This window comes from Rhinopithecus bieti, unplaced genomic scaffold, assembly GCF_001698545.2.
Source record: "Rhinopithecus bieti isolate Rb0 unplaced genomic scaffold, ASM169854v2 scaffold_51734, whole genome shotgun sequence".
In the NCBI taxonomy this organism is placed as follows: Eukaryota; Metazoa; Chordata; class Mammalia; order Primates; family Cercopithecidae; genus Rhinopithecus; species Rhinopithecus bieti.
Window position 1 is genome coordinate 941,648 of NW_016820683.1, and position 19,588 is coordinate 961,235.

Below are 19,588 nucleotides of genomic sequence, written 5' to 3' on the forward strand. Positions count from 1 at the left end.
TTAGCCTTCCCATCTATCTTCACATTCTGATCTCTGATACAGAACTCTCTCTCTGTCTCTCTCTCTCTCTGAATTAGAGACAGTCTCTCTCTCTCTTGTCCAGGCTGTAGTACAATGGTGCAATCAGAGCTCACTACAGGCTTTAACTCCTGGGCTCACACGCCCCTCCCACTTCAGCCTCCTGAGTATCTAGGACTACAGATGCATTTCCACCACGCCTTGCTAGGTTTTATTTTTATTTTCATAGAGACAAGGTCTCACTTTGTTGCCCAGGCTCGTCTCAAACTCCTGGGCTCAAGCAATCGTCCTGCTTGGGCCTCCTAAAGTGCTGGGATTACAGGCATGAGCCATCACACCCAGCCAGAGCTCTTTCTGAACTCTAATTCTCACTGTTATTTCCCTGCTCAAAATCCTTTAAGGGCTGCCCCTACATTTCAAGATATTCACAGTCTACATTCCAGCCACCTGGAGGCATTTCATTCCCAGAATGCACCACACCTCCTCAGAGCTGAAGGAGGAAGTTCCATTGCCATCTGACTTGGCCTCAGTAACTCCTTTCATTGCTGAGGCAAGTGGTCTCTCCTCCACATATGAATGCCTTTTCTATCTATTTCTGCTTTCTTCTTTATCATCGTACTTCTATCAGTTAAGATATTTTCAGGAACAAGAAACATAAACTAAAAATGGCTTAAACAATAACAAAGACTTGTAATTTCTCAAAGTCCAGAAGTAGGAAGGCTCCTGGGTATCATCTAATTCAGTGGTTCAGTGAGTTATCAGGGTTCCTTCCATCTTTTGCTCTGCTATCCTTATTTAGAATTATTGTTCTAGTCTATATCATAGACTTAAAAAAAGATTTTTTTTTTTTTAAGAGAGAGTCTTACTCTGTTGCCCAGGCTGGATTGCAGTGGCAAGATCACGGTTCACTGCAACCTCGCCTCCTGGGTTCAAGCAATTCTCCTGCCTCAGCCTCCCGAGTAGCTGGGATTACAGGCGTGTGCCACCAGGCCCGGCTACTTTTTGTATTTTTAGTAGAGACGGCCTTCCACCATAACGGACAGGCTGGTCTTGAACTCCTGGCCTCAAGTGATCTATGCGCCTCGGCCTCTCAAAGTGCTGGGATTACAGGCGTGAGCCACCACGCCTGGCCTCAGACTTTCAAAACATTCTCAGTGGCAGTGCCAAATATTTGTCTTTTAATGGTAAATCTCATTTTTTGAGAAACCAAAAGCCACATATAGTCAAGTCTGGTGAGTAATATGACTAACCAAGGTAGACAATAACATGTGGGGTCACAGTCAAAGTGAGGCCACAGAGTAACAAGACAGAACTTTTGGTTTTGCTTGGGATCTGGCTCTAAAAGCAAGTTTAAAAAAGGCATCCCCAGTATCTTGAGTTCCAGCCAAACTATCTGTGAAATACACAGCATGTGAATACAAAGAGTTACTGTTTCCAAAGCTGACCCCACTGGGATGTTTAAGTTTTAATCTGCCTGTTTAAAAAACAAAAGCAAATTAAATTTTTGAAAAGTTTCCTGGGCCAGGCCTGGTGGTTCACGCCTGTAATCCCAGCACTTTGGGAGGCCAAGGCAGGTGGATCACTAGGTCAAAAGATCAAGACCATCCCGGCCAACATGGTGGAACCTGTCTCTACTAAAAATATGAAAAATTAGCCATGTGTGGTGGCGCATGCCTGTAATCCCAGGTACTCGGGAGGCTGAGGCAAGAGGATCACTTGGACCCGGGAGGTGGAAGTTGCAGTGAGCTGAGATCGCGCCACTGCACTCCAGCCTGGCGACAGAGCAAGACTCCATCTCAAAAAAACAAAAAACAAACAAAAAAACAGAAAAGTTTCCTGGTTACCTGGAAGAGAAAAAACAAAACAAAACTATGGAATAGCCACTCTTGCCTTCCCACCATCTGCTCAGATGAGGAACTTAAGGTGCTACCTGGGACAAACGAATTTCCAAAATAGAAGAAGGGATTCAGGGAAGTCCCTGAGTGCTGAGTCTGGGAGGCCAAGCCACAGTGGGGTGACATAAGTGGACGGCACAAGTGGACAGAAATAACTTGGGATGAGGAGAAGCTGACTCCAAAGGTAAACCCACGGCTCCTCTACGGGCCTGGGGTAAATCCTAGAACAGCTGTTCAGTTCTTTCAACTTATTAACATATTTTCCCTCTAAGTCCAAAAGGTCCTTCTTTGCCCTGCAGCCCCTTTCTCTTGTTTTTTGGTGTCCTCCCTCCAATGTCTTTGTCTTTCCTTTTATTCCATGTAGATTTTGAGTAACCAAGAGGAGTGGTTTAAGGCGGAGCTTGGGAGCCAGGAAGGATATGTGCCCAAGAATTTCATAGACATCCAGTTTCCCGAGTAAGTATTCACAGCCTGCTGAGATGGGCCTACCCACACACACTCCTCTTACTTTCCCAGCAATCACACAATTATCCATGGGAACCCAGGACATTGTCAAAAATGGCTGCCTCTGGAGATCTCTCCAGAGAGCCGCCAGAGCATGCAGCTGAAGGCCAGGGCAGGAGGGAGACTTTGCATTTCATTTCATTCCCTTTCGATGTTTACACCATGTGTATGTATTGCTATTTTAAGTTTTTCTTTCCTTTTTTATTTTTTTAGTTTTTTTTTTTGTGAGTCAGGGTCTCACTCTGTCACCCAGGCTGGAGTGTGGTGACTCCATCACCACTCACTGCAGCCTGAAACTCCTGGGCTCAAGCCATCCTCTCGCCTCAGCCTCCCAAGTTGCTGAAATTACAGGCACATGCCACCACGCTGGGCTAGTTTTTCTATTTTTAGTAGAGACAGGGTTTCACCATGTTGGCCAGGCTGGTCCCCAACTCCTGACCTCACGTGATCTGCTGCCTCAGCCTCCCAAAGTGCTGGGATTACAGACGTGAGCCACCGTGCCCTGCCTATTTTAAGTTTTGGAGGTTTTTTGGTTTGTTTGTTTGTTTGTTTTGTTTGTTTTGAGATGGAGTCTTGCTCTGTTGCACAGGCTGGAGTGCATCTCAGCTCATTGCAATTCTCCTGCCTCAGCCTCCCTAGTAGCTGGGATTACAGGCGCATGCCACCACACTTGGCTAACTTTTGTATTTTTAGTAGAGATGGGGTTTCACCATGATGGACAAGCTGATCTCAAACTCTTGAACTCAGGTGATCCACCTGCCTTGGCCTCCCAAAGTGCTGGGATTACAGGTATGAGCCACTGTGCCTGGCCTATTTTAAGTTTTTATAAAATGAGTTTGTAAACTCAAATTACCTATAGTGGTTTCAACCACAGGGTTCCCTAGAATTCCAAAGGGGGCGCTATTGGCCACCCCACTTTGAGAGCTGCTCTCCTAAGCACTTCTTTGTGACCTCCCAATCCTAACCATCCTCACCAGGCTCTCAGCCTTCACTGGGTGGGTGGACAGACACTCCCTGCCTTCAGTAAAGCGTGCTCACCCCAGTGAGAGAAGTCATTGGGGGAAGGGGAAGTTCTCTTCCTAAAGAGGAAATGCAAAATTGAGATTGGGCTTCGTTTGTCTCAAGAATTGACCACAAGGGTTAGATAGAAATCTAATCTTGCCTCAGAACCAGGGTCTAGCTCAAAGAGCAAAAGTTTGTTAGAAAACCACAGTAGTATTGGTGACTCCAGCGAGGTGCAGGAGCAACACTCATGGTGAACCTGAACTGACCACCAAACCAAGAGAATGACCACTGACCTTGACAGGGCCCTTGATGCTGCCCAGGAATCTGCTATGTGACCTCTGCATACCCCACCTGCTCCTCAAACCTCCGGCCCCTCCCTGCATCACTCTCAGCCTGTGACCTTGATTCCAGGTTCTCTGGAACAATGAAAGCCACCAGAAGTGAAGCTCCCAGATTCCTCACCCCCACCCCACCCCTACCACATCCACCTGCCTCCCGCAAGTGTGCTCAAACAGTCGGCCTTTCCTGCAGCTGGCTGGAAGGAACTGTCAGTGCTTCTAGCAGAAATTCTCCTCTCTCTCTCCCACATCAACCTCCTTTCCCTCTCTGCTTGATCATTCCTGTCAGCACACACACACGCTGCAATTTCTCCCAACGTACCAAAACACAAACAAACAAAACCAAACCCAGAGGCCAGGTGGGTTTTGTGGTGGCTGATTCCTATAGTCCCAGTCCTTTGAGAGGCTGAGGGAGGAGGATCACTTGAGGCTCGGAGTTTGAGACCAGCCTGGGCAACATAGTGAGACCCATCTCTACAAAAAAATTTTTTAAATTAGCTGGGCGTGGTGGCATGCACCTGTAGTTCCAACTGCTTGGGAGGCTGAGGCAGAAGGATCGCTTGAGCCTGGGAGTTCAAGGCTGTGGTGGGCTGTGATTACATCACTGCACTCCAGTCTGGGCAACAGAGAGAGACTCTGTTTCAAAGAAAAAAAAATTAACTAAATAAATAAAACAAGAAAACTCTTAATATCAAATCCCCTTCCAGTTGCCACTCCATCTCTTCAAAAGGAGTGTGTATATTTGCTACTTCCAACTCCTCATCTCCCAACCCTTCCCACCAGGCACACCATGGGCTGCAGCTCCCAGGGGTCATCTCAGCCTGACCTGCCCTGGGGATCCCCCTCCCACTGGAACACCTTCATTTTGGCTCCAGAACATCCTTCCTCCGTTTGTCCTCCCACTGCCCTGGCTTCTCCTCCTCAGTCTGTTGTGTTGGTTCCTCCCACACCCCAGTCCCCTACAGGTTTAGAATGTTTCCTTTTCAGTGAGGTCTTTCTCATCACCATACCTTACATTAATCTCTCACCCGCAGCGCCCCATCTCTCCTCTCTGTTTTCATGTTCTCTACAGCACTTACCATCATCTGGCACACTGCAGGTCTTAATTATTTTGTTCTTTTGTTTGTGTCCCCCTTGAATAGAATGTAAGCTCCCTGAGGGCAGGGGTAGGTGTCTGTTCTGCCCACTACCATGTCCCCAGTGCGCAGGACGGGGCCCAGCACAATACTAGATGTTCAGTAAAGCTTTTGAATGAATGAATGAATATGTAATATTGAAACCATAACCACTCATGTCTAATATGCAATGTGTGGTAATTTTTACAAATCTTGAAAGAAGCCCCCTATCAGATTGCAGTCGGAGGACAAATGTGTATTTCCTAAATCCCCTTCACTTCTAAAATATTTCCTTTGCGATACGGCTGCTGTGGTGCATACCCCATTCCTTTTCCCATCCCCGTTACATTTCCCACACATGGCAGTGGTGTGTGTGGTAGTCTCTTGTTTAGCCCTGTAGAATTGTGTGGCAAATACTCAGGCAGAATTTCCAGGTCACCAGAAACTGCTGCTTTCAGCCCCCTCAGAGCACAGCCAACCTTCCCCCTCAGTCCCGGAGGGGGACTCAGTCTCCAATAAGTACCTCCTTCCTGCTACCCTTGTCTCAGGTTCCCAAATTCTAGAAAACACAGAGAATTGCTCACAAAGGAATCCAAAGCCAAGGCCTGATAGGCTTTTATCTTCAAGGAACATGCATATGAACCTTCTGGTGGCAGCAATTAGAGCAGCCACCTTGAAGCAATGTGACACAGTCCCACCTTTGGCCGCTGAGTGATTGCAGACACTCATTTTGCTTGTCTGTGGTCGAGAGAGGTCTCTGGCCTCCTGCCTCGAGGCTGCAGCCACAGCTTGCCTGGCCCTGTGTGTTTGACCTATTTCATACATGCCACGCTGTGTGCAGCTGTACCTCCAGGGGCTGCCACCCTGACCGTTCTGCTGATAGAGCGGTTTCTCCTGTTTCTTCTTTTCCACAGTAAAGATTATTTCCCAGCCTGGATTTTTGGGGTGGGCCCAGGATCTTGTATAGACGCCACTCTCTGGCTGCTGCCAGCCTCGCTCATTTCCAAGTGTGTACACTGGACTCCCTAGAAACACTGCAGCCTCTGCTAGGCACACTGAGCAAAGCCCCCTTGTGCTCCATGCCTGCCTAGGTGACGTGACACCCTGGGCTGTAACTCTCCTTTCATGCCCAGGGAGGAGCCTCTAGGCCACTGAGGCCTCAGTGCAGGCATGAGCACCCCAGGCCCTGCTCAGCCAGCTGCACCTGGTTGGCCCCAGTGCCTGAAGCCTTCCCTTCCCTCCTGGGTGCATCCTCTGTCCCCTCAGCTCTGGTCTATCTCTTCCGCAGCTGCCGGCAGGCGGCTGCCTCCTGCAGTGAGTCACTCCCACACTGCCCCATTTTGGTGCAGCGACACATTTCCATGATTGTTTCCCAGGCTGGAGAGAGACTTCTCCTGGAGAGAAGGAACAAAGAGGGTGAGTCAAGGGGAACGCGCCCTCGCCTTTCCTGAAAGCTGCCCAGAGCACTGGTTTGATTTCAAACAGCCCATGGCCCCTCTTTGGTCTCTCTCTGCTCCCTATTGTACAGAGTCCCCAGCCTCTTTCCCTCTGGGTCACCTCTTCTTCATGTCTCCCTCCTGTCACTCCTGTGTCTCATCCTGATCCTCTTGTTTGATCTCGCCCCACAGATGGTTTCATGAAGGCCTTTCTCGACACCAGGCAGAGAACTTACTCATGGGCAAGGAGGTTGGTTTCTTCATCATCCGGGCCAGCCAGAGCTCCCCAGGGGACTTCTCCATCTCTGTCAGGTACTGACCATTCCTGACACCGCCCTGACCCTTCTCAGCCTGTTAACCTCCCAGAATGCTGAAGCCATGAAGGGACCTCTGGAAGATGACCCAGTGGTCAGAAGCATGGTGGCCTAGGGGCCAAGCATGGCAGCAGCTTCACAACTTGCTGTTCCCAGTGCCTCCCCAGAACACACGCACACCACTCCTTAGCACACTGGTGTGTATTCAAAATTATTTCTATGCCCGTCTGCCTCCCCTTCTAGCCCAGGTGCTTCTGAAAGGGCAGGATTTTCCTCTACTTCATCTTTATGCCTTTAACAGTGTCTTGCACAAAATAGAGACACTCAGTGAGTATTTGTGGAAGGAAGGAGGGGTAGGAGGAGGAGAACTCCCACTTGTCCAGATCCATCTGGGGGTTTAAATCTTAACCTTTTCTTTTATGATTGATGCATATCTGAAGAAGAGTCAGGGAAAAATAGAAATCTCAAGTCATTGCTGTAGGATGTACAGGGGCGGAAAAGGTGTGGCACCTTTCTTCGCCCATCAGAGGAGTCACAGCTGACACTCCTACAAGACAGGTTAACGAGGAGAGTGGACACATTTGTTTAATCAAAGACTCGTGTGACACAGAAGCCTTCAAAAATGAAGACTCAAAACCCAGGGAAAGCCGTCTATTTTTATGCTTAGGTTCGACAAAGGATAGACAGCCCTGTCGAAATGGGATTGGACAAAGGGGGTTTGATCTAAGGTAACAGACTGAGGTGGGAAACTGAACAAGGCCTGTCCCAAGTTTGTTTTCTTTTTCTTTTTCTTTTTTTTGGGGCGGTGAGGGGACAAGGTCTTGATCTGTTGCCCAGGCTGGAGTGCAGTTGTGCAATCATCGCTCACCACAGCCTCTGTGATCCAGGCTCAAGCCATCTTCCCACCTCAGCCTCTTGAGTAGCTGGGGATACAGGTGCACACCACCACACCTGGCTAATATTATTTTTTCAACTTATTTTTTTGTAGAGACTGGGTCTTACTATGTTGCCTGGGCTGATCTCAAACTCCTGGCTTTAAGCAATCCTCCTGCCTTGGCCTCTCTAATAGTGACCTTTCTAGTCTCTCTGACCCACTGTGGGGAAGAGGAATTCCAATTTCTATGACTCACTCACGGGGAGAAAGAGGAGAGGGAGACAGGAGGTCAGGAAAAGGCCAAAGGAAGACTTTGCTTCCAAGGCTACTTGTGAAGCCTTCCAGTCTCCTTTGGTTCAAAGCACTCAGCATGCCAAGGGGTGTCATTTTCTGAGCCCCAACAAATACATATATAGTTGTAGGCAGCTGAACAAAAAGAAAGGCTACTTCAACACAGTACAGTACAACAAAACCGAAAACAAGAGAACAGAGCCAAGGAGGGCCAGGAGTGGGGGAGGACTGTAACAGCGAAATCTCACTAAGGTGCAGCACCCCATAGGAAGTGACTCAGTCCATGTGTAGACATTACACAGCCCCAAACTCAGAAGCCCAATTCGGAACACTGTGTGTGGTCAGCATGTTGGGGATCGCAAGTCACGTATCAGACTTGACCACATGTGAAACTGCAAGAATATAATGCTGTTAGCAGATCAGGAGAAGTACAGTAAAACGTTACTGTCAGGTTATTGACAGGAAATACCGATCTGGTTGATTCAATATATTTTGAAAGGCATGTGGCTTTGTTTTAAGGACAGAAATCCAATCTCAAGTAATAAACTGTGGCCACTTTGCTATTTAGAAAGAATGGATATTTGAAAGGATAGGTAGGAAGGACTTAAAAATAACAGGTCAACAATTTGTATGCCTGCATACCTTTAAAGTGGTCTCTTTAGCATTGCCCTTGCAATCTTGCTTAAACTCTTAATTTTCCTCAAGAAAAACCTTATTTTCATAACTTGGAGAATGGTAAGCTTTAGTTCAGGCCAATATTGATGTATCACAAATTCTAATCTTGTTAGGTCTTAATTAATGAAATTTGGCTCCATTAACATATATTACAAGTCAGGGTTGGGCACTGTGGCTCATGCCTGTAACCTCAGCATTTTGGGAGGCTGAGGTGGGAGGATTGCTTGAGCAAACGAGTTGGGAGACCAGCCAAGGCAACATAACGAGACCTCATCTCTACTAAAAATAAAAAAATTAACCCATTGCGGTGGCACGTGCCTGTGGTCCCAGCTACTTGGAAGGCTGAGGTAAAGGGATCGCTGGGGCCTGGGAGGTTGAGGCTGTGGTGAGCCAAGGTCATGCCACTGCACTCTAGCCTGGGTGACAGAGCAAGATCCTGTCTCAAAAGAAAAAGATTATTTACATATATTATATACATATATAATTAGAAAAAACAATTATACATATATTATATTTAACATGTATGTATATATGTTACAAGTCAAATCTATTTCTTAAGCCTCCCCTCTCTACCCCATCATAAACTTGACCAAGTAATTTGTTAGACTGAGGGGTATCTCTTGGGCCTTTGGTTTGCATGAAGATGACTCTGGCTTTTTCAGCTAGAAACTATGGTTTTTGTGGTTTTGTTGGTTTTTTGAGACAGACTCTTGCTCTGTCACCCAGGCTGGAGTGCAGTGGCGCGATCCCGGCTCCCTGCAACCCCCGCCGCCCAGGTTCACAGCGATTCTCATGCCTTGGCCTCCCAAGTAGCTGGGACCACAGGTTCGCACCACCACGCCTGGCTAATTTGTGTGTGTGTGGTTGTTTTTAGTAGAGATGGGGTTTCGTCATGTTGGCCAAGCTGGCCTTGAACTCCTGGCCTCATGTGATCCGCCCACCTCAGCCTCCCAAAGTGCTACGATTATAGGCGTGACCCACTGTGCCTGGACCCAGAACTATGTTTTATATTTGTTTTATTAAAGTGAATTCTACAAAACAGTCAGCCTTGACTTCTACCAAAGTCTTCCCCTGATACTGAGGCAATGAAGCTTCTAGTTATGGTAACAATTACCGTAATCATTATCACATCTTCTGCAGAAATGCAGTATAATATTTTCCAAAGCAAAATCATTGTTAATTATTTTTACATCTGTCATGGGCACAGATAATTAAGAGCTAATTGAAGTGCTATCACTCAGCATTTGTTAAGGGCCTAAAACACCAGATTTTGGAGTCCAGCGCCCTGAGTCGCATCCTTTTCTTTGTTCCTCTTCAGGCTTGAGACAATGGTCAGGCCATCTTTTCCCTGTAGACCCAGATGATCAGCAGCAACTCTCACATCCATCCTTATAGCTTATGAGAGTAAAAGGGTCAGTGTTTCACACTCTGAGTTCTTTGAGGTGGTGGATGAAAAATTATAATACCATAAGAATATTTCCTCCTCCTCACCCGGATGTGAAGGGTAATGACTTTGAGTTGATCCATGTTGTTTTAGAATGAAGAAAGTATCCGTTGGTGGCCAAAACCAAGGGGAAGACCATGCAGTGATTGCAATATGTTGATTACCACCCCAAATCAGTCAAGCAAGAGGCCACTTGTACAACCTTTGGCTTCACCCAGCTATGAGCAAATCTCAGCATATAAGATGAGACTGAGGGTCAGAATTTCCATGTCCTTCTTAACACAGATCCCTAAATCCATCCCTAAGAAACCTCCACTTACTCTCAGAGGTATCTTTACTCTCCAAGACCCTTTAAAATTCTTGACCTTTCTTTTACATCAGACAATTGGTATCACTAGTGCTGGTTTATTTTTAGATATAAATGTATGTCGTTTGAAAATAAACTTTACATCCAAAAGAGAATGACTTGGCAATAAAGTAAAACTGGATCTAATGGTAAAGGCTCAGTCCACCCTTCCTAGATGGATAAAATCCATGTTCTCTAGCCCTGGTTCAAATGTATCCCATCATTTGTGAGTCCAGACTGGCATCAGAAGGTGCTGATCTAAAAGAAGTTATCGTGTTTACGTGGTGTGACAGGCAAGCTCACTAGACTGGAGTCAGAGACTCAGGGTTCTGGCCTCAGTCCTGCCACTCAGCAGTGACCTTGGCCAAGCCCCTGAACCTCTCTGAACCTCAGTGTTCTCATCTGTAAAATGGAGAAGTAAGGCTAAACAATCTCCAAGATCCTTGCCAATTAAAACTCTATCATTTTGCTGGGCGCGGTGCCTCACGCCTGTAATCCCAGCACTTTGGGAGGCCGAGGCGGGTGGATCACCAGAGGTCTGGACTTCAAGACCAGCCTGACCAACATGGTGAAACCCCATCTTTACTAGAAATACAAAAAAGTTAGCCGGGTGTGATGGTAGGTGCCTGTAATCCCAGCTACTCAGGAGGCCGAGACAGGAGAATCGCTTGAACCTGGGAGGCAGAGTTTGCAGTGAACAGAGATGGCAGCACTGCACTCCAGCCTAGGCAACAGAGTGAGACTCCATTTCAAAAAAAAAAAAACTCTATATTTCATACAAAGCTATTTCGCCAAAAGCTGAAAACACTTTGTAACCTTATTTATGCAAAACATAAACCAAGATGATCCTTATTACGTAGAGATAAAATGTGACATATTTCTTAGGAAAGAGAGCAGCTTCTTACCTGCCAGTGCTAGCTTATGAGCTTAAAAGAGATGGTTCAAAGTATTTCTGGTAACAGAAAGATAATAGGAGCTTGAAATGACCCCACTGACATCTTGCAAATAAATATTGTGAAAAGGTCCTTGATCTTTTAGTCGTTAAGGCACTTGGAACATGCTTTTCTTGTAAAAGGCTAGTTCCAGTGTCCAAGACAAATTTTAGCTCATCTGATTACCTTCTGCTGATGTAAATCCCCTCTAGCATAGCCTGTATCCTAAGTGGTCCATCCTGCAAAGCTCCTGCCGAAGCCTGACTGGGCTGGCCCACCTGCCCAGTGATGAGTGAGTCATCCATATCTACATCTCCTGCCGAAAGAGGACTCCACCATCCCAGATGCGAGCAGCCTGGAGGTGGTGACATTATCACCGTGTAACATACAATTTCGTTTTGCCTTGATCTCCAGGCATGAGGATGACGTTCAACACTTCAAGGTCATGCGAGACAACAAGGGTAATTACTTTCTGTGGACTGAGAAGTTTCCATCCCTAAACAAGCTGGTGGACTACTACAGGACAAATTCCATCTCCAGACAGAAGCAGATCTTCCTTAGAGACAGAACCCGAGAAGACCAGGTATGCTCCAGGTCTGATCGACCCCAGTCTAGAGATTTTAGGCAGCCCAAGTTCTCACGGGAACCACAAGGAAAAATGCATAGGATGGGTAGATCCTCTGAGTATACTGAAAGACAGGGCTCAGAGCGCTGAGGTCAGATCTCAACTTAACACTTCCTAGTTGTGTGACTTTGGAAAGTTCTCTGAGCCTCAGTTTCCTCATCCATAAAGTAGGGATAATGGTAATATCTACCTCCCAGGATGGCTGTGAAGGTTGGAGAAGATAATGTATCCCAAGCTACATGTCATTCCTCATCACACTGCACTCAACAAGCATCAGTTCTTACCACAGGTGCTGTTTTTTTGTTATTCATAGACATTGCTACACCAAAGTTTTCAACCTAGCTCAAGAGTTGTCCAAGATGAAGGAGTTGGGGGTGCTACAGACGGGGACATTAGGGAACAGCCTAGAGTTCAGGAATTAATTCAGCAGTTGGAGTTTTATGATGGGATTGGGAGTGGGGAGGACATGGGAGGAGAAAACTGCACTTGGAATTATTGCTGTTGGAACTGTTTGGAATACAGAGTATTGCTTTAAAAGGAAATGCGTCAGACAGACCTGGTATGAAATCCTGCTTTAATCACTTAGCTACCTGTATTCCCTAGCCAAGTTAAGAAACCTTCTGAGTATCAGTTTTCTCATCAGTAGAATGGAGAGAACAATAAAACCTCCCTCACTGGGCTGTTGTGAGGAGTAAATGAGTTACTACAGCTAAGCACTATCAGAGTCTGGTCCATATTAAGCACTAAGAAAATATTAACTTGCCTCCCATAAGTAAATTCACACATGCACATACACACTCTCTCTCTCTCTCACATACACACACACACATACACCAATTTATAAACTATTTTTCAAAGGAAATAACATGGTTATAAGAGACAGGTATCATGGGAAGAAGCATTCACTAGAATAGCTGAAATCCTAGGGACAGGTTATCTGAAAAGGTATTGAGACTGTGAAAGCAATGTGTGCTTTGGGGAAGTCAAGAAAATCCTTTTTCAAGTCCCTAGTTGCTTTTAAGCCTGAGAAGTTACTGCCAAAGGAGAAAAGAAGTTCCCACCAAATGCACACAGAAGTTGAGAAAGGAAAACAAAGGCTAGCCAAGACCTTGTGAATCACTCTAACCAGGAAACGAACAGAGGTATTAACTCACTAGGATGTGCATTCAGAGATAAGAGAAGCAATATAAAATTGCATTAAACGGGATTAAATGAGTTGGTATTTGTAAAGCGCTTAGAACAGTGGCTGGTATATGCCACAGCCACGGTCCTACGTAATTGTTTGTTAAATGAAAATAACAATATGGTATTTCTGATTCGTAAGTTTTTTTTTTTTTTTTTTTTTTTTTTTGAGACGGAGTCTCGCTCTGTCCCCTGGGCTGGAGTGCAGTGGCCGGATCTCAGCTCACTGCAAGCTCCACCTCCCAGGTTTACACCATTCTCCTGCCTCAGCCTCCCGAGTAGCTGGGACTACAGGCGCCCGCCTCGTCGCCCGGCTAGTTTTTTGTATTTTTTTTAGTAGAGACGGGGTTTCACCGTGTTAGCCAGGATGGTCTCGATCTCCTGACCTCGTGATCCGCCCGTCTCGGCCTCCCAAAGTGCTGGGATTACAGGCTTGAGCCACCGCGCCCGGCCGCCGTAAGATTGTTTTAACATTAGGGGAAAAGGCCTTACTTCTTCCCCAGCGGCAGGCCTGGTTCCCACGGCATTGCAAGAATGTTGCTGTTTAGGTCTCTATCACCAGGCCATAAATGACAGTTCAAAATCACGCAGAGTCAACAGTGGAGCTCATCTGGAGGGGAGGATGTCCAGCGGTGTGGCAACATGTGATAAGAAGGGGCAGCATTGTATCAGTAAAGTGGAATATTTCAGCTTGATTACACAGAGAAAAAACAAGCACCCTGGAAATGGATTAAATGGCTACCAGGCGGAAAGTGTTAGTCTGTGAACCAGAGGCCTGAACTCCTAAAACTGGGAGGATCTGAGAATATAGAGGCCACTTTGGAAAATGTGAAGGTCTGAAGTATCAGTTCTCTTTCAGCTGCCCCCACCCACCAGCTATTTCTTGGAGCCAGAATGAGCAGGGTCCGGGAACAACTGCCCGAGGGTGGGGTAGGGCCAGAAGATCAGAGAGGAGGACGCATCTGCAGCATCTCTCTTCTCTCTCCCAGGGTCAACGGGGCAACAGCCTGGACCGGCGGTCCCAGGGAGGCCCACACCTCAGTGGGGCTGTGGGAGAAGAAATCCGGCCTTCGATGAACCGGAAGCTGTCGGATCACCCCCCAGCCCTTCCCCTGCAGCAGTACCAGCACCAGCTACAGCCTCCGCAGTACGCCCCAGCGCCCCAGCAGCTGCAGCAGCCCCCACAGCAGCGGTATCTGCAGCACCACCATTTCCACCAGGTATCTGGAAAGAAGGCAGTGGGCACAATACGGTGGAAAGGAGAACCTACCTCCCCTCCAGGCCTGGCCCGGCCTCTTTAGGTCTCAGAGAGTTCATGATGAAGACCCTGGACCCTCCCGCAAATGGCAGAAATAGGGAAACTGCTCTTGGCAAAGACATCTCTGTGAATTAAATGACTCCCGCCTGAACGCGCACACACACACACACACACACATACACACACACACACACTCACACTCGCACACACACACTTCCCCTGAGGACTCAGTGAACAATTGTTTCATTTTCCTATCAGCACACTTCCAAATCTATTCATGCCCCTTAACCCATCTGGCTGTCGAGATCCACAAGAAAAAAAAGGCTTAATACCCACAACAGAGCCTTGTTTATTACTTATTTATCCGCCCCCACCCTTGTTCCCGATGGGTTTTCAGGCAGCTTACTGAGATGGACAATACGTTCATCATTCCTGAATTCCTTAGCAGGGCACACAAAGTCTTTTGTGAGCTGCCAGAATCTATTTCCCCAGCCTCATCCCTGCTGCCTCCCACCGACTCCCCGTGCAAACATACATTCCAGCAGCCCCACACTACCTTAGTTACCCGAATGGTCCATTGCGTTTCCTCTCATGCCTTTGTGGTGTTTTATATGATGATCCCTCTGCCTGATGAGCCCTGTCCTGGGCAGTCCTACCCCTCCTCTAAGCTGGAGTTCAAGCATCACCTCCTCTGTGAAGCCTTTCTTGATTTCCTGGGCAGACACCGACATTTCTTCTCTCTGCTCACTTACCACTTAAATGCGCATGGTTCCCCCTCTAAATGGAAGCTCTATGAAGCCAGAGACCTTCTTTTTCCAGCTATATTTCCCTTGTGTCTGCTACTGGACACATGGTAGGTGCCTGATAAATATTTCTTGACTGAATAAATAAAACCCACCTTTGCCTTCTTTGCCTTCAGAATCTAAGGTCCCTTTAGACCTTAGGTCCTCCTCCCCCTCAGCGTGGAAGGTTTATTGTCATCACCAGTAAGTATTCCTGGAATATACCAGCTGTGTGGATGGCATCTGAGCAAGGCACTGGGGGAACCGGTGGGAGATGTCCTGGCAGCGGGATGACCGGTCTTCTGTTGTATGTTCCTAGGAACGCCGAGGAGGCAGCCTTGACATAAACGATGGGCACTGTGGCACCAGCCTGGGCAGTGAAATGAATGCGGCCCTTATGCATCGGAGACACACAGACCCAGTGCAGCTCCAGGCAGCAGGGGTATGAGAACCATCCCTCTCTGGGATCCCTGAGGAAAGGCCCCGGAACAGAGCTCAATGGAGAAGATGAGGCAGGAGAAACTCAAACCACACAGATCTGGCTGGGCACGGTGGCTCACTCCTGTAATCCCAACAGTTTGGGAGGCCGAGGCAGGTGGATCACCTGAGGTCAGGAGTTTGAGACCAGACTGGCCAACATGGTGAAATCTCATGTCTACAAAAAAATACAAAACATTAGCCGGGCGTGGTGGCAGATGCCGGTAATCCCAGCTACTCGGGAGGCTGAGGCAGGAGAATCGCTTGAACCCAGGAGGCGGAGGTTGCAGCGAGCCGAGATTGCGCCATTGTACTCCATCCTGGGCAACAAAAGAGAAACTCCATCTCAAAAAAAAAAAAAAAAAAAAAAAAAACCGCATACACAGATCAAATGAGAGGGGATGGAATGTTTGGGGAGGCCTGGGGCTGAGCCAGCACCGTCCAGTCTGTTGATCTCAGTCTGGTACCTGCCAGGCCTTCCCTGTTCTCATAGTCCTCGGTTCTGGTTCTTTATCGTCTTTATCATAGTCCTTTACCATTGCCTTTATCATTGCATCTTTTTTTTGTTTTGTTTTTTGAGACAGGGTCTCACTCTGACTCCCAGGTTTGAGTGCAGTGGCACAATCACGGCTCACTGCAGATTCAAACTCCTAGGCTCAAGTGATCCTCCTGCCTCAGCTTCCCAAGCAGCTAGGTATACTATTTGTAGCGATTAGCTCTCACTATATTGCCCAGGCTGGTCTGGAACTCCTGGGCTCAAGCAATCCTCCTACCTCAGCCTCCCAAAGTGCTGGGATTACAGGTGTGAGCCACCGTGCCTGGCCTGTGATCCATCTTGACTCATGACTTGATTGCCCTAACACCAAGGGCTATTCTTTGGGGCATGTTGCCATTCTGTTTGTCACTCAAAGAAGATAAAAATACCACGTATTGATGTGGAGAGAGTGGTTCTCAGGGAGTCTCTTCAGGCTTTGGACAGTAACATCTGTTGGTGGAAGTCCTGAGTCTCCAGAGTGACGCTGGTGCATTCTGGGAACTTCTTGCTCAGGCCTGTGCAGAGGTATCTGATTTAAATTGCAGCAGGGTAGCCGGGCATGGTGGCTCACACTTGTAGTTCCAGCTACTTGGGAGGCCAAGGCAGGAGGATTGCTTGAGGCCAAAGATTCAAAACCAGTCTGAGCAACATAGTGAGACCCCATCTCTACAAAAAAGATTTTTTAAGCTGCAGAGGGGTCAGCCTTCAGGGGATGTTGCTCTCAAAGGACTTGGATGTGGTGGGAGGAGCCAGCAGACCCTCCCCTGCCTGCCCAGCCCACAGCTCAGCAGAGCCTCTTCTGTGCTTCTCCCAACAGCGAGTGCGGTGGGCCCGGGCGCTGTACGACTTTGAGGCCCTGGAGGATGACGAGCTGGGGTTCCACAGCGGGGAGGTGGTGGAGGTCCTGGATAGCTCCAACCCGTCCTGGTGGACCGGCCGCCTGCACAACAAGCTGGGCCTCTTCCCTGCCAACTACGTGGCACCCATGACCCGATGAACCCTTCAGGGGACAGAAGCTTTTTGTCTGGAGCTGCCCACAAGGAAGGGGGCAAGGAAAAAAGGCTGGACTCCATGACTATATATACATACATCTATCTGCATCTGCCTGTGTACACACAACATTTATACTAGTAATTTATTGGCAATTGGGCTGGTAATTAGTTGATGCAAAAGGGAACTCAGGTGGAGAAGAATATTCACAGTTGCTTTTCTGCTCCCCTCAGGGGTGTGTGGAAGGCAGTGGGGGAGTTGGGAGGGGGGCAGGGAGATGAAATGGAGCTTCATCCTGGCCTTCAGCTGTCATTGCTTCCTCCTTGTCTTGGGAATTTTCACGGAGAACAGCTAAGCAGAGACCGCACCTCGGCATTGGACACAGAACAACAGGGTGGGGTTGAATATGGTGGGGCACGTTCTAGCTGACCTGCAAGCCCCGCTCACCTGGAGGGCTTGCAGGGCAGCTCTCCTCCTATTCTCCAAGGGGTGGGCACTGCTGCATTGGGAATTAAGGTGCAGCTCAGTGCCACGGGCAGCCAAGCCAGTCTGAGCAGGGATGTGGAGGCAGGATGGGGTTGGAGAGACTCTGCCTGTGCGAGGCTGGCCTTCTAGTCAACACCTAGCTGAGACATTCATCTCTGTTCAAATTAATATTCCTTGGGTCTTTCAAATGAATGTTCCAATGTGAGGAGCCAAGTCCTGGGAAACTGGGGGATTTTCCACGATCCCTAAGCAGCTTATTCAGTGTAACCTCTATTTCCCCAGCTATGAAGGAAATAGCATCCTAGATTCCATAAAGTGCTTGGAGAAGCTCTGGCTGAGAATGCTGAACGTTAGAGTCATTGTTTTATGGTTACAAGAGTGTGTCTTCAGGGCCATGTTCATTTTCCCTCTTGAGTTTCTGTTTTGAAGATGCCTTGCCCGGTGGCATGGAAAGAAGCCCACTTGATAAGAGCACTGACTGTGGATTGGTTGACTAAATATGACCCCAGGTGGAAGCTGGCTTTGACAGGAGCTCCCTGTTCAGTCTGACCATAGCTGTCCCCCTGCCACCCAAGAGTTGCACCTGGAGTAAGGAACCCCACCATGGCTGTCCCTCTCCATCCCCTCAAGCTAGAATCACGTGTCCAAGTGCTCACCCTGCAGGTGCGCAGCACACGTCAGCCTGGCCAGGGACGAAGGAAACACTGGAGAGGAAGCTCAGGGCCTTAGAGGAGGCCATGCACAAACCCTTTCTTCACCAAGGGCACTTGGAGTTTGTGGGTGTGGGTGTGTACTCCTGCGGGTGTGCACATGTGTGCTTGCAAGCACATATGTGTGCACTCCTATGTGTATACATGTGTGCTTGTGTGTGCATATGTGTGCATTCCTGTATGTGTGGGCATGTGTGCGCATGCATCTGTGTGTGTCTGTGTGATGAGACAGGAAAGAGGGGTGAAAGTGTTGGTGAGGGAGCCTGGAAGTTTTCTCTTCCCCAGCCTCTCTTGCTCTAAGGAGGGACGGGGTTGGGGGCAGCCATTATTGCAGGTGATTGGAGAAGAAAGATTTTCTGACTCAGAAGTAACGGCCAGTGTAGCACAAGCAGTGTCCCTTGTGACTCTGATTCTACAGTTCTCTGATCCCCATGTTTCCTTTAGAGGAAAGAGGAAAAAAGGAACTCATGGTGGGTATAGGGAGGGAAAAGAAAATAGCCTGGTGGAGGCAGGTGGGGAGTCGAGCCTGAGGAAGCAGTGCCTGCAGCTTTTGGAAGTGAAAGCAGAGAGAGGGAAAGGTAGCTAAGATGTCCAGGAGTATCAAGGGGCAGCGTGAGAGGCACAGGGGGAGGAAAGGGAGAGGGTGAGTAGGGCCAGGGAAGAGAGCGGTGTGGAGTTGGTGGGCAGACAGTGCAGGAGGAGGGCCAGGCAGTGGGGAGAGGAAGAATCAGAGCAGAGAAACCGCTGCTACAGAAGGCAGGGAGCAAAGAAGCATAAGAAAAAGAACAAGAGAAAGAACAAAGGCAGAGAAGACCTCCTCAGCTATTTTGGTGCTAGGTAATGTGAAATGCTGCAGTAAATAAAAGCCAAAAGTAATATTTGATTTTACAATATTTACAAACCATATGCTTTAAACAGCCCACAAACTTCATCCAGTTGTCTGATGATGTGGGAGGACCGGCTCTAGTTAGACAGAGGTACGTGATTGGATTCTGGTGGAGATTTTATGCCTTGAAAGACTTCTCAAGAAAGCGGTAATAAAACAAAGTGTCCTTGTTTGGCCAGGCTGTCTCTGGTGTCTGTGTCGCATAGCCCTCAGGTAGAGAATGAGAATGAGACCAAGGGGTGACAGGCGTCATCAGCCTGCAGGAGCTGACCCCATGGGCAGGGCGGTATGAGCAGAGCTTTCAGAACCCCTGCAACTCGGTGTTCTGTTCTAGCTAAAGCTACTGAAGAGTATTTTGTACTGAGATGCCAAAGCATCCTTCCCTTGCTCGTCAGCATGCCTCCATTCAGAAGGAAGTGGGAAAGTCACCCAAACACCCACAAGGCACGAGGGCTGTTAGCAGCCAGGTA

General features: G+C 48.0%; 1 protein-coding gene across 10 annotated transcripts in view; it reads left to right on the forward strand.

Moving 5' to 3' along the window:
- The window catches only part of GRAP2 (GRB2 related adaptor protein 2), an 80,458-nt gene extending 61,162 nt beyond the window's left edge, over positions 1–19,296 (forward strand). For all 10 annotated transcript variants that reach the window (XM_017859874.1, XM_017859871.1, XM_017859870.1 and 7 more), the window contains 6 exons: positions 2,278–2,369; positions 6,504–6,623; positions 11,602–11,770; positions 13,984–14,214; positions 15,354–15,476; positions 16,864–19,296. In XM_017859874.1, coding sequence (XP_017715363.1) covers positions 2,278–2,369; positions 6,504–6,623; positions 11,602–11,770; positions 13,984–14,214; positions 15,354–15,476; positions 16,864–17,043 — 915 coding nt within the window. In that variant the 3' untranslated portion in view covers positions 17,044–19,296. The remainder of the gene's footprint in view (positions 1–2,277; positions 2,370–6,503; positions 6,624–11,601; positions 11,771–13,983; positions 14,215–15,353; positions 15,477–16,863) is intronic.
- Positions 19,297–19,588: the final 292 nt, after the last annotated feature.